At 35.4% G+C, this 14,385-nt stretch overlaps 1 protein-coding gene across 1 annotated transcript in view; it reads right to left on the bottom strand.

Moving 5' to 3' along the window:
- LOC136035178 (dual 3',5'-cyclic-AMP and -GMP phosphodiesterase 11A-like) overlaps positions 1 to 14,385 on the bottom strand; it is a 263,712-nt gene continuing 249,327 nt past the window's right edge. Inside the window, exons 18-19 of the mRNA XM_065716750.1 lie at positions 8,677 to 8,799; positions 1 to 5,510 (exon numbers count right to left, since the gene is read on the bottom strand). Coding sequence (XP_065572822.1) covers positions 5,361 to 5,510; positions 8,677 to 8,799 — 273 coding nt within the window. The 3' untranslated portion in view covers positions 1 to 5,360. The remainder of the gene's footprint in view (positions 5,511 to 8,676; positions 8,800 to 14,385) is intronic.

Raw genomic sequence — 14,385 nt, 5'->3', positions numbered from 1 at the left:
AAACTGTGAATTTTAACAAGGTATTAATATATCCAGCCCTGTATTTTTCCTTACAGTCTCCCCACTCCGGGAAAATGGTAACACGGCCCTCGCCTGGCATTGCGTACGTAACTAATAATAACTGTGAAGAATTAATTTAATATTTTATGTAATTATTCATAATAAACAGGAAATACACTGAGAACTATAAAAAGGATTAAGCATATATAATAGACAACACCATAAAAAGAAGTCGAAGATTCAATTTTGACGAAGTTAATAAAAGTTTAAAGCTTTTCCCCGATTTTCATTCCTATTGAGGCCCTGTAATAGTTAACATTAAAGAAATGAAAAATTAATCTTGTAATAGTATGTATGTTTGCTATTAACATATACATTCGTAACCGTTGGTCATAATAGACACGTTAAAAATATGTTTTTATATCATTAGTTAGAACTAAGAGAGCATGAATGTGACTAGGAGTTATGTAGGGACTAATCCCTTAGATGGGATTAGTCCCACTCTAGAAAAGGGCGACAAAACATTTTGATTGTCTACATGTACGTTGTGCATCTTGATTCATTCAAAGCTTTATAGAAGGACAGTAATGTTTTGCAGGTCGTACGAGTTTAATAGATAAAACATGGAAAACTAATCTTTTTTTCAAAATTAATTTTCAAAATTTTAGTGGATCTTGGTGCTAGTGGTGTAAGGTGTAGTGCTTCTGCTAGTCAGCCATCTATTTCAGAGGAGGTGGAAAAGGGAACTTGAAAATTTAGGGGAATGGGGACAAACTATTTTTTCTCCTCACTGAAGTGTTTAAGATACGGTTAATAAAAACAATCTTAGAAAAAAATTATGGAACAGTTTTTTTTTAATGACTTAAGTACATTATTTTTAGCTGCTGAAAACAGAAATCGTGATTTTTGTTCTAAATTAACTTCTTTTGTTCAATCGTGGACTTGGTACTTTGACTAACACTTTTTTTTGCAACTACAATGTAGAAGAACAGAGTTTTTCATCACGTCGTGCAAGTAGCAGGGGCGTAACTTGCTGTGAATAAGGGGGGCAAATACCCCTCCCAGATCTCGGTTTGACACCCCCCTCCCGCCAGACCCTTGTTTCCCCCCTGTTGAAATTTAGTTTCTTGAAAAATCTTATCAAAACTAAGATAAGTTGAAGCATCTTGCATAGTTGAAGCATCCATTGAAACAGGTCAGTTTTCAATAGTATATCTTTACCTTTATGGTACTATATAGCTCATTTTTCAGTTTTCAATGTCATTTCTTCTTGATTTGGGAAAATTGGCTGCAACTTCCCCCCCTCCCCTCCAGGATTTTGACGAAACACGCCACTGACAGGTATTTCAACTATCATTACTAATCTTTTTTTTTTTCTATCTTTCTTTTTACCTAAATATTTGAAGATTTTTTAAAATTAGTGTTGATTAAAAAAATAAATGTCACGCTTTTATGCGGCACAAATTGAATTTTGAACAAGTTGAAAGTGAAACAATCAGTAGTTTTCCAAAAGTGAATAAGCGATATGGCAGACTTTATAACCACGAATAATGTTGTTGACTAAATATAAACTGAATTTCAGTTTAAGTTTTAACTGAAACATAATAAATCTAATTTCTTTTGGTTTTTGGTCGGCTGTGATATTAGCTTATAGCACATAATACAGAATACAATTTATAAACACCAGATGCAGCAGAAACACCAGATGGTTAAATACTGAACAAGTTAATAAAATATAACCTGAGATAGGGTCGCTACAAGAAAAAAGAAATAACACGGAAAATTTATATGCACCAGAAAAACCAGATGTTTAAACACTGAACAAGTCAATAAAATATAACCTGAGATAAGATCGCAACAAGAAAAAAGAAACAGCACGAAATATTTTTATCACTTAAAAGCATCAACTAGAAAATTGTACTGGGGGAAGAAACTAGTATACGTTGACTATCCTTCATGAATTAGTGAAGGAAAGGTTTGGAATTCTTCCCTCCGAGACGTAAAAAAATTATATTATTAGGTTTTGATATATAATTTTCTTAAAAAATATATTTTCTATAGTGGATCGCCACCCAAAAATTAATCGGACCATTGAAAAGCAGAGACTTTACGTAAAAAGAAAAATGATGTGGCTCAAAAGAATTTTGATAGAAAAGAACCAATTAGGTTTTGCGTTCTATTTAACCGGAGTGTATAAGTTATATCTTATTTTCTCTTTGTATGGGCCCTTTTCAAAACGAAATACTGGCAATTCACTGACTATCTCAAACGTAAGAATCCCTTAACTCTCTCAAAAAGTCTAAGGTTTGCTCCAGCACTCAATTATTCTTATACCTTACATCTCAATTATATTATATTTATACCTCAATTATCATTATTTTTGTACCTATTTATCATATTATTATATTGATTATTTTAATATTATACCTCTTACCTATGTAAGTGTGCAGGGCATGGGCAGCAGCCATAAATTTTACTCATCTCATTCCTAAGGGCTAATTGTTTCACTTTACCCTCTCCCACCCCTGAGGGAAAAATATACTGCCTACTTTATACATTCCATTACGTTTTACAATAGTACTTCTTCGCTGGCTAAACAAACTTTTCTTCTGTAAAATATTAGGATTCATGGCTTGTTACCGTAGAATATAGTGAAAATATATAAAGCGGGATGTCAAGCAGAAGGGGGCTAGAGTAAAGCAGTATGCCTTTAGGAATTTGATGAGTAAGCATTTATGATCTTTTTAACGTAGTTCCCTCCATTTATTTTTAGGATTTCCCTTTAATATATCCCTGATTTACACCTTTAGCTTAGAATGGCAGATAACCTCAAATTTAGGCCCTGAAATGACTGTAATGGGCTAACATTTTAGTCTCTTCTCCACTTATAGTAATAAACATGGTTTGAAATTTTGTGCAGTCACTTGTCTTGGAAACGAAAGTAGTAACAAATATTTATCTATCGTTAACGATAATTAATTATATGTTATTACTTATTGACAATTGAGTTCTGGAACAATAAAGAATGCATAAAAAACACACTTCAATTTAGTTGTGAAAGTATATAAGCAAAATAACTTGGTTTTACAATAAGTTAGCCTCATGAAGGTGCTCTTGAAGACGAAAAATTTGGAAAATTCTCTAATAAGTATTTACAGGCGCGAATTATCGCAAGAATATGACTTACATAATGGACACGTTAATTGACTCATATATGGACGTAATGATGGATTGTTACCAGCTGTGAAATAACGAGCCGTTCAGAGATCATGTCAATTTTTAAGTTTTTTAAGTTTTCTTTTTCTAAAAATATACAAAGCGGGCTGTCAAGCAGAAGGGGGTTAGAGTGAAGCAGTATACCTTTAAAAATTTGATGAGTAAGCATTTATGATTGTTTTAATGTAGTTCCCTGCATTTATTTTTGGGATTTCCCTTTAATATATCCCTGATTTACACCTTTAGCCTAGAATGGCAGATAACCTCAAATTTAGGCCCTAAAATGCCTGTAATGGGCTAAAATTTTAGTCTCTTCTGCACTTGTAGTAATATGAATGGTTTGAAATTTTGTGCAGTCACTTGTCTTGGAAACGAAAGTGGTAACAAATATTAATCGTTAACTATCGTTAACGATAATTAATTAAATATGTTTTTTCACTGTTCAAAAATATTTGTAAAATTATAATAGAAAACACGCGATGATTTAGACTTCCTGTAGGCAGAATATAAGTGATTGCCTATTTTGACAACCAATGAGAACTCCCGTTCCCCCTTCCCCCCAAAAATAGCAGGGTATTCATTTGGGGTTTTCGGGTTTGAAGTGGGTAAATTTTGATATAGAATGCAAAGGAAAATGTTCCATTGATGATCTTTGTATCAGACTTTATAAGGTAAATAAATTTTCTATAAGTAATATATAGCAGGTATATCAGATTAGAAAGTCCTATCTTATCTTATTGTTAAAAGCACGCTTCTTATTTTAAAATTTTACCGCAGATATCCATATAATTGTAGTGGCGTTACACGCAACTTAGTAAAGAACGTTGGAACGTTCTCGGTGTTGGATGCTGCACCGTGTGCCCCTCCCCTATATGGATGCCTGTGTGCAGTGCTGAAAAAATCAGTCTTATCCGCTGCACAAATTTCTCAAAATAAAATATATTTTTTTCTAAATATCAACATAGTGTAAATTCATCATTTCCTGTATTTTCATATTATTTGCTGTTCAAGGCGTTACCTCTTCAATCCTATTTTTTAATGTGGCGTTACACGCAACTTAGTAAAAGAACAAACTCTATCCCACAGTGACCAAAAATTTAAAACCGTATTTAAACAGAATGTCAAATATCTAATTGTCAAAAATTGTCAAATTGATAATTTAAAAAATTGCAAAAAATGTCACAAATAGTTTTTGATTTGCACTTCTTCAATCTTGTCTATCATAGGAAAAACCTTTTCTTTCTCTTCTTTGGCGTTATTTTGTGTTTATGGTGTTTTTCATTTGCACTTCTCCCAATCTTTTCTATCATAGGAGAAATCTTTTCTCCCTCTTCTTTGGTATTATTTAGTGTTTATGGTGTCTTCTCCCAATCTTGTCTATTATAGGAAAAATATTTCCCCCCTCTTCTTTGGCGTAATTTTGTGTTTATATTGTTCTTATTTGCACTTCTTATAAGCTTGTCTATTATTTGAAAAAATCTTTTGTCCCTCTTCACTGGCGTTATTTAGTGTTTATGGTGTTTTTATTTGCACTTCTCCCAATCTTGTATATCATAGGAAAAATGTTTTCTCCCTTTTCTTTGGCGTAATTTTGTGTTTATATTGTTCTTATTTGCACTTCTCCCAAGCTTGTCTATTACAGGAAAAAATCTTTTCTCCCTCTTCTCTGGCTTTATTTAGTGTTTATGGTGTTTTTATTTTCACTGCTCCCAATCTTGTCTATCATAGGAAAAATCTTTTCTCCCTCTTCTTTGGAGTTATTTTGTGTCTATGGTTTTCTAAGACGTTTAATTCTTCGTTTTACATTGTTTTATTAACTTCAAAATTACCTATGAGATCATCTTAGGACAGGAAGAATTTGGCCATTTTTATCTTTAAACCCAATACTTTTGCATTTACCGCGCAACTCAACAGACGTCGTTGTGTTAAGACTGCGTCACACCATTTGGGGAAGGATTAGTATGTCCACTCCCCCTTTAGGTTGATAAAGATGCCTAAAAATATACAAAAAATAGTAAAGATTAATTAAAATTGTTTAAAAATTTGCACTTCCTCTTGTTTGTCCATCGTTAGAAAAATATTGACCCTTCCTCTTTGGAATTGATTAGGTTTCCACAGAATTCCAAGATGTCTGAACCTTTGGTTTAAATTGGTTTATCAACTTCAAAATCAACTATGAGATCATCTTCCCAGTGATATTCCTGTTCATTTTCAACTAATTGTTTCCAATGTTCTATATTCTCTTCGACAGCCTCTCGCATACTGGATAGAGATGGCACCACCCGTTCGATTGACTAGAATAATAAAAAGAAGACAGGTTTCATTCTATTGCATCCTGATAGATAAATAGTATATAGACCAAATACTGGCCTTATTTGTTTCAATTAATTAAAAAATATATATTCCAGAAATAAGTTTTTTGAAAAAAAAGTAAAGAGCTAAACTAAATTTTATCTGTTAGTCAATGTTACCTTCTTGGATTTAAAATTTGAGATTATATCGAAACTCGAGAAAAAAGCGGTAACTATAAATCGTGAATTCCAACAATTCACATTTTATATGTAATCGATTTAACAATCCGTTAAAAACAGTTTTAGAATTGAATTAAAAAAGTACCTTCAAAGAATGTTTTAAGGAAAGTGAATTGCCACGTGCTATTTAGTTTTAAACACGAGCTATATATAATTATTTGGTTCAATATTAGCGTCAATATTCTTCGTTTGTAAGAACTTATTTCAAATTTAGTATATGCTTTTCGGTTTTAATTTAATATAGGTTTAGATAGCATGTTTTCAATAGTTCTATTTATTAAGTCATTTCTCATGTAATTATAATTTATTATAAAATATTTAAATGAGTAATACAATTGGTCACAGTTACAACTCATAGTCGTAGCTGAATTTCTGTGATTCCATCAAAGGAAGGGTTAATAGGGTGATAGAGATCAGGAGGATCGAAAACCGTGACTCTCATGATTCTGTGATGTATTCAAAGGGGGAATTAGTACGGAAATGTAGACCAGGAGGATTGAAAAGTGTTTCTCTCGTGATTGTGATGCATTCAAAGGTAGGATCAATAGGACATAGATCAGGAGAATGAAAACGTGATTCTCCCCAGATTTGTGTGAATCTCAATCGTTCATAGGAAGGATTAATACGATAATATAGATCAGGAGGAGAAAAGCGTGATTATCTCGTGATTCATTCAACTGGCGGATCAATTGGGTAATGTGTATCAGGAAGATTGAAACCTGATTCTCTTACCCCGATGATTCTTTCTTTGAAAATAACTCATCCGTTTTTTTGGCAGTTATTTCAGAAGTTTGAAAATGTCAGTTACGGCCTTTAGGCGTAACAGTGACGATTTATCTAATGGAAATGACTATTCGAACAGGCAAAAGGGCTCAGAAATAGACATGAAATCTTTTGTTCGAATTCCATTCATAAAGTAATAACTGAGACCCCTACCCATCCTAACCCAAACAAGAACCTAGCTGAACTTATGCTAATATATTGTAAAAATGCATTACATATCACCGTTTACTATCACCGTTCTTTAAAGTCTTAGCGATTGGTACTAATCTTTTCCTCCAACTTTGGCTTGTGATCATCTTAAAATGTTGATAAGATTTGTATATATGCTTGGGAAAACAATGATGTTTGAGATCCATTTAGCTTAAAACTTAATCCAGCAGTTTGAATCACAAGTTTATTTTTTTTCACCATCACCTCAGACATTTTTTCAATACTTTTTTGTTTAGCTGCTCGAATTCATTCAGCCTCTTGTCTAACATTGTATGAAGTTCTAAATACGAATGTCTTCATTTCCAGCTTTTCCCCAGTAATTTTATTTTTTGCTATACTCAACTTGTTATATATTTCAGTAACAACCAGCCATGTTTCATTGCATATACACTCTGAAACTTCTAAATATAAATTACGTGTTTCAAGTCCTGGAGTGGTAAATCAGGAATTTCAATTGGATTAAGATATTCCTAACCGCAGATTTTGCTGTCCATAATTTTTGTTCAAATATTCTTGTGATGACTGTTGTCTCATGTCTTCTAACCGCAGATCTCGTTGTGTTTCATTTCGGCTCATCTTTACCTCAGATATTTTTTCCATGCTTTTTGACTTAGGTGTTCGTAATCATTCGTCCTCTTGTATAATTTTTCATCACCTCACAGACAACAAAAAAAACTTGTTCTCCAGATTTTTTCCAGTAATAATATTTTTGTTTCAATTACTTTGGTATATTATTCAGTAACAATATGGCATATTTCTGTGCATATACCCCCTGAAATATCGAAATCTAAACGATGCATTAGTTTAATCATCGTGTTAATCTTTAGTTTTAGGTCATAAAGTGGCATTTTAAGTCATAGTGTGGCAATTTGGCAATTTTGTTTGAATAAAGAAATTCCTAATTGCAAATTACGTTGTCTGTTATTTTCACTTATTATTCTTTGTTATGCATATGTTCACATTTCTCCTAACTACAGATCTCGTCGTGCTTCATTTTGGTTAATCGTTACCTCAGACATTTTTACCATGCTTTTTGCTTTATCCGTTGGTATTCATTCGTCCTCTTGTATAATTTTTCGATGATTTCATACATATCAAAAACACTTCTTTCCAGATTTCCCCAGTAATCATATTCTTACTTCAATTACCTTGTTATATGATTCAGTAACAACCTAGCATAATCCTTTGCATATACCCCCTGAAATATCGAAATATAAACTTTGCATTAGTATAATCATTGTGTTACTATTTAGTTTTAAGTCGTAAGGTGGGATTTTAAGTCATAGCATGTCAATTCGGCAATTTTGATTGAATAAAGAAATTCATAATTGCAGATTACGTTGTCTGTCATTTTCACCTATGATTTTTTTTTGTAAAACTTAAGCTCACATTTCTCCTAACTACAGATCTTGCATTGCTTCATTTTTGTTCTTCATTACCTCAAATATTTTTTCTATGCCTTTTGCTTTAAGCTGTTTCGATTGTCTTTTTACTGCAAACTTTGTTGTGCAAGATTTTTGTTTGCAATTCACTGTAGATTTGGATGTTGCTCGTTCTTCGACTTTTACTTTAGCTGTACAGAGTCATTTGTCATCTTGTATAATTTCACTTTCATGAAAAATGTGTTTCAAAGTGAATTTTGAAAATAAGATTGTAAGTGATTTTTTTTTTCAAAACTCTGACGTATCTAGACATTCTTTTCAGGCTAGAAAATCTCAGGGTACAGTTTAGAAAAAATGAAGTTGTTTTCGAGAAAAATGTCGTTTTTTTTACATATATAATGTTTATTAGAATTTTCTGAAGAAGAGAAAAGTAAGTAGACAACCTCAAGGCAAACAGATATTATCTCAAATAGATAGTACCTCAAATCTAAAAACTGTAATGGAAAAACTACCGTTCTTTTGACCTCTTAGGTGAGCTATAGAATAATTCATACCTTGTACAGGGGCAAACAAACTGCCCGGAGCCAATTGACTTGAAGGCTGGGGAGCTCGTGACCCTTTTCTCTGTCCATTTGTGCATTTGGAATCAAGTTTAATTTACTCCGTTCTACATCACCCTGAAATACGAGGTATTTCTAAAGCATGAAGTTGAAAGCAGTTTTTATACCACAACAAAACGAAAAGAAAAGAAAGATAAAATAATAGAACATGGAAAACAAGGAACGATATTCTATCCATTTGGTTTAATCATTTGTCAAATTTCAAAATTAGTTACTGCATTAAAGATCTTAGCTAGTAGTGAGTTAGCTGATCAGTTACCTAGTTAAAGAGCTAGTGGGCAGGGCTGTAGCCAGGTATTGGATTGTTACCCAGATTGAAGCCACCTCGACCATGGAACATTTCTCCGACTCAGAAATCGGTCTTGAAATGAAATTAAAAAACACTAATTTGAGCCCCTTAGATAGTGCACACGAGAAGTAAACTCCTAAATACGTTCTGAGACCATACTGGCTATGCATGACGTATGAAAACAAGAAAGGAAATAGTAGATGAAAAGAGAAATATCAAATAGGTGAAAAAACGAAGATTTTGTCAGCCAGTAGCAAAATATGAAGATGAAAACTATTCAAACATTTCCACAAGGACCTCCGCCAAGTCGTCCTCGGTGCTCAAAAAAAAAAGAAAGAGAGAAAAAAACCCAACAAAATCTAACCTTTCGAAGAGTTGGAAGAAAGACTCTCCTCTTGCAGGGTTCTCTTCAGAAGGTAGATTTTGTTGTGTTTTTTTTTTCCTCTTCCTTTTTTTTGATACAGCATGATACATAATACGCAAAAATAATATAATATGATTATATCATATATGAATATATTATATATGAATATATGAATATTATATGTGATATTATATATGAATAATATAATAATATAATATAACAGAGAGAGAGAGAGAGAGAAGTTTATTAATATTAAATAGAAGACAATACAAAATACAATTCAAAATCGAATTACAATACACATAATTCCCCTCGGAAGGCTCCATGGCCAGGGATACAAGGGGGATAAGAAAAAAAAAGAATTATACAGGCAATAAATTCAATATAGGCAATCACATATAGCAGTTTACAGGCAACATATTTATGGGGGATACAATATAAGCAACAACTAGAAGGAGAAAAAAAGAAAGAAAAAAAAACATACAGAACATACCTGAGGCCCGGGAGCAAAGTGCAGAGAGGAAAACCACACACCACTAACAAAACACAGGGGCCATCAACTCCTCAAAAGAAAAAAAAAATTAATTTATCTATTTGATTCTTTATTAAATGATCCTTAAGAATCCTTTTAAAAGTCCAAAACGAGTGGCATTTCTGCACTGAAGAAGGTAGCGAATTCCAGACCTGTTGACAAGCAATGTGGGGATTGAAATCTGATCGAACAGTAGGGGTAGGCGGAATGTGGATATTATTTGAAGAACGAAGGCTATATGGAGCTGAGTCAGAAATAAACATAGGAGTTTTCCGAAGAGACTTTGGAAGATGGCCGTGAAGTTGATCAAAGACAAAAGAAGCACAAGAAATAATGTAAATAGACCGTAGACTTAAGAGCTGTGTGGGTGAAGAACGGTTGGTGTCCATAACCAGACGCCGTGCTTTATTATACATGACGGAAAGTGACCGCAGCGTAGACGGAAAAGTAGACATCCATACAATGGGGCAATAAGAAACAAATGACTGGACAAGACAGAAAAAAAGAAGTTTCATGAATAGATGGCTCTGGTTGACGCTTTGCAGCAGTCCCAGAGACCTTTCTAAGTATAGCTTAATTGTGCCTGTTTCATGTAATATGACGAAAGGATACTGTTTATTATATAATTATTGACACTACTAAGTTTGTCTAATGTGTGTGCCATGCCATTGAAATATGATAAAGTAGTCTTAGTCGGACTGTTTTCACCTGAGTTAACTGTGGCGCCATCTTTTTTTTGCAAAAATTCTAAGTTTAGCTTAATCGTATCTGTTTCACGCAATATAACGAAGGAATACTATTTATAATATAGTTATTAACACTATTAAGTTAGTCTTGTGTGTGTGACATGCCATTGATAAAGAAGTCTTAATTGGACTGTTTTCACCTGAGCTAACTGTGGCGCCATCTTTTTTTGCAAAACTCGTAACATTAAATTTGCTCGGAAGAACGCCAGATGACAGATCACTGCCCCAAGAGCTCCTGTCGAACCGTAAGAAGCCGAAGCGATGCCGCAAGCGTGGCGGAAAACGAGGTCAGCTGATGATCCCAGTTATCGTTTCATTAAGATCAACTAGTCTTGCTCTGAAAACCTCACCCCATCAACGTATCCTTGTTAAGATAGACTGTTCTACAAATGCCAATATGCCATCTCTTATTCCCTTCAATCAAGCTCCGGTATGTTCGACTAGTAGTGATCTGCCTCCCCCTCTATTAAGGTCAGTGACTTTTAATTCGAAAAATAGAATGCCGAATTTTCTCGTTATAAACTGCCAGTCATTGTGTAACAAAATGGAAGAATTTGAAGTTATCATCCGTCAAAATAGTATCCCAGTTATCGCAGTTACAGAAACTTGGAATCTTGATAGGTTGTCAGGTCATATGGCAGGCTACGAAATTTTCCTGAGCACACACAATGATAGAGGTGAACATAGACTAGGTGGAGGTGTTGCCTTGTACATACGGAAAGACATCCCTTGCAAATTATTACCGGAATTATTTGATCCAGTTCATGAAGTAATCTGGGCTATTTGCAAACCTAAATCTCTTTCCCGGCGCTTTTCTTGTATTATAGTCGCTTCAGTATATTACCCGGAAAGTGCAAGAAACCGGGGTGACTTGGTCTTCTACCTCCAAACGACTGTTGATCACCTGAGAAGTATATACAGTAACCCTGCTTTTATTATAGGAGGAGACTTTAACCAAACCAAGAAGAGTTGGTTATCATCGTGTTTGTCTTTAAAACAAGTAGTACACATACCTTCCCACTCTTTGGGGGGCATATTGGACCTTATACTCACAAATTGTGATGATTTTTACTCCCCTCCCTTTTCTCTTGGTCCCGTTGGTATGTCAGACCACAACGCAATTCTTTGGAAAGCAAGAGAGTCTTTACCAAAGCCCAAACTATCCCGTGTCACTGTTCGTCCTTGTACGGAGTCGGCCATCTGTGAATACGGTCGATGGATTGGCACATATGACTTCCCCGAAGTGTACAATACCGGGCTCTTGGAAACTAAGGTATCCGATTTCAATGCCACGTTATACAGTCAATACCTAAAGATCTTTACAACAAAATCATTTGTTGTTAGTGAATACGACAAACCATGGATATCTCCAGCTATTAAATCACTAATAAAAGAGCGGTCTCGCCTCTACTCCTGTGGTGATATAATCAACGGAAAGAAATTGCGAAATCAAATAGTCTCTTTGGTAAAGAAAGCCAAAGCTCGGTATGGTCGTGAAACCATGCCCTCCCAATTACTTACTTCAGACCCCAAAAAGTGGCACAACGCTGTGAAAAAGGTGGCCGGCCAAGCTTTTGACAGCAGTGCAAAGATCAGCAATGATGGCGGGTCCTTAATCAGTGCAGAAGAAGTGAGTGAATTCTTCACCAAGATCTGTACTACCTATCCAACTATTACTGCTCATGAAAAGTCCACCATACTTGAAAAATGTGAGCCTGAGAACAACATAATAGTCAGTGAGTTTGATGTTTACACGGAATTACGGAAGATCAAACCGAATACATCTTCACACCCTGGTGAAGTACCTGCCAAACTGCTACGTGAATATGCAGCCTTCATAGCATTACCACTGTCCAGCATCATTAACGAGTGTTTTGCTTCTGGCTTTTTCCCGTCACAGTGGAAAAGGGCCTATATTAGAATTATTCCAAAAAAGCGCGCCCCTAGTGCATGCGACGATCTCCGCCCTATCTCACTTACACCTTGTTTGGCGAAAGTAACTGAGGCCTTTATACTCAAGTTTCTTCTGAAACAAATTCATGGGCGTATTGATAAATTCTAGTACGGTGGACTCCCCAAGTGTAGTACTACCATCTACATAGTACGAATGTTTGACTGCGTCCTCCAATGGCTTGAAAAAGGTAACTGTTTCGTCGACATTTGCGCAGTGGATTTCCGAAAGGCCTTTGACCTAATCCGCCACCGGACTGCAGGCGTGAATCTCCAGGAAATGGGGGGCCAAACGATGCACCCTTGGCCTTGTACTTGACTTCTTAACTGGCCGAAAACAAAAAGTCTTTGCACTCCACGGAAACGATTCGGATTCATCATGGTCAGATACTTCTTGCGGGGCCCCACATGGCACAAAATTAGCTGGAATAATTTTCCTGGCTGTAATTAATTCCCTGCTTAACCATCACGACGACCGTTACAAGTTTGTAGATGATCTATCCATAGTGCTCGCTTACCTGGTCGAAAACACTATCATAACAAAGCAGTTTTCAGACCAGTTATTTGATCAGCTAAAGACCGAATGCTCAAGTCATGATCTTACCATTAACGTAGCCAAGTCGAAGATAATTCGTTTCAACCCTCTGAAGCGGAATATAGATATGCCTCTAGTCCCTTTCCCGATTGTGAACGAAATAAAAATCTTAGGAGTAACTTTCACTAGTGACTGTAGTTTCAGTGCCCATATTAATTTAACCGTCCACAAGGCTAATGCAAGCCTTCAGACACTTACCAAAATGAGGCCTTTTGGGTGTGATACTAAAAGCCTTCTCCATGCCTACACGTGTTATGTTCGCCCGTTACTCGAGTACGCGTGCCCGGTGTGGGGTCCATCTGCTATCCGCACAGCGTACCTATTACGCGACATAGAGTGTGTCCAGAAAAGAGCAACAAGGATTATACTCCGAGACCGTGGCATACCCTACGATCAAGCCCTCACTAAATTAAATTTATCTCCACTTAAAGTCCGGCTGGAACACCTTATTCACCAATTTGGAAAATTCATCCTAGCCAATAAGAGCCACCGATCACTTCTACCCGAACCAGCCCCTCCCAATAGCCGAACTCGATTACGAAATAAACTTGTACCCCCTAAAGTACGAACCAATCGACACGCAAAACTCATTTGTGCCTTTTTTCACATCAGTTTTTAATGCCGAGTTGTAGTGTGTGATTTATGTTTAAATGTATGATTTTTGTTAAAAAACTGAATTTAGTTATGCTACGATAGTTTTTAAATATACCGATCTCTCTCTCTCTCTCTCTCTAGATCCAGGAAATGTATATCTAAGTTTTCGAATGATACCCAAACTCCGTGAGACCTTAACCCTAATCATGGCTACATGGCTTCTGAATGAAAGGTTCTCATCAAGCAGGATACCAAGAAACTGGAACACCTGATTCTCTGGTCTACACAAGGAGCCTTGTGACACCTAAAGGTGTGTAAGCTGAGGGAAAGCTACACCAATTCGAGAAAAAATAAGAAAATGTGATTTACCAACATTCAAGACCAAGTAATTGGCATTAAACCATGACATAACTCTCTCAAATAATGCCACAAGGTTAGACTTGATATCACATTCCGTCTTCCCAAGGGTCCCAAGAGTGGTATCATCAGCAAAAGCAACAAGAAAATCTTCATTAGAAGAAGTATTGGAGCACGACTAAGCATTAGGCTGACACAGCTGGTAACATGCCAGAG

Source organism: Artemia franciscana, chromosome 14 (assembly GCF_032884065.1).
Source record: "Artemia franciscana chromosome 14, ASM3288406v1, whole genome shotgun sequence".
Taxonomy (NCBI): Eukaryota; Metazoa; Arthropoda; class Branchiopoda; order Anostraca; family Artemiidae; genus Artemia; species Artemia franciscana.
The sequence above is the reverse complement of the archived record's forward strand: the minus strand, read 5'-3'. Positions and strand labels throughout refer to the sequence as shown.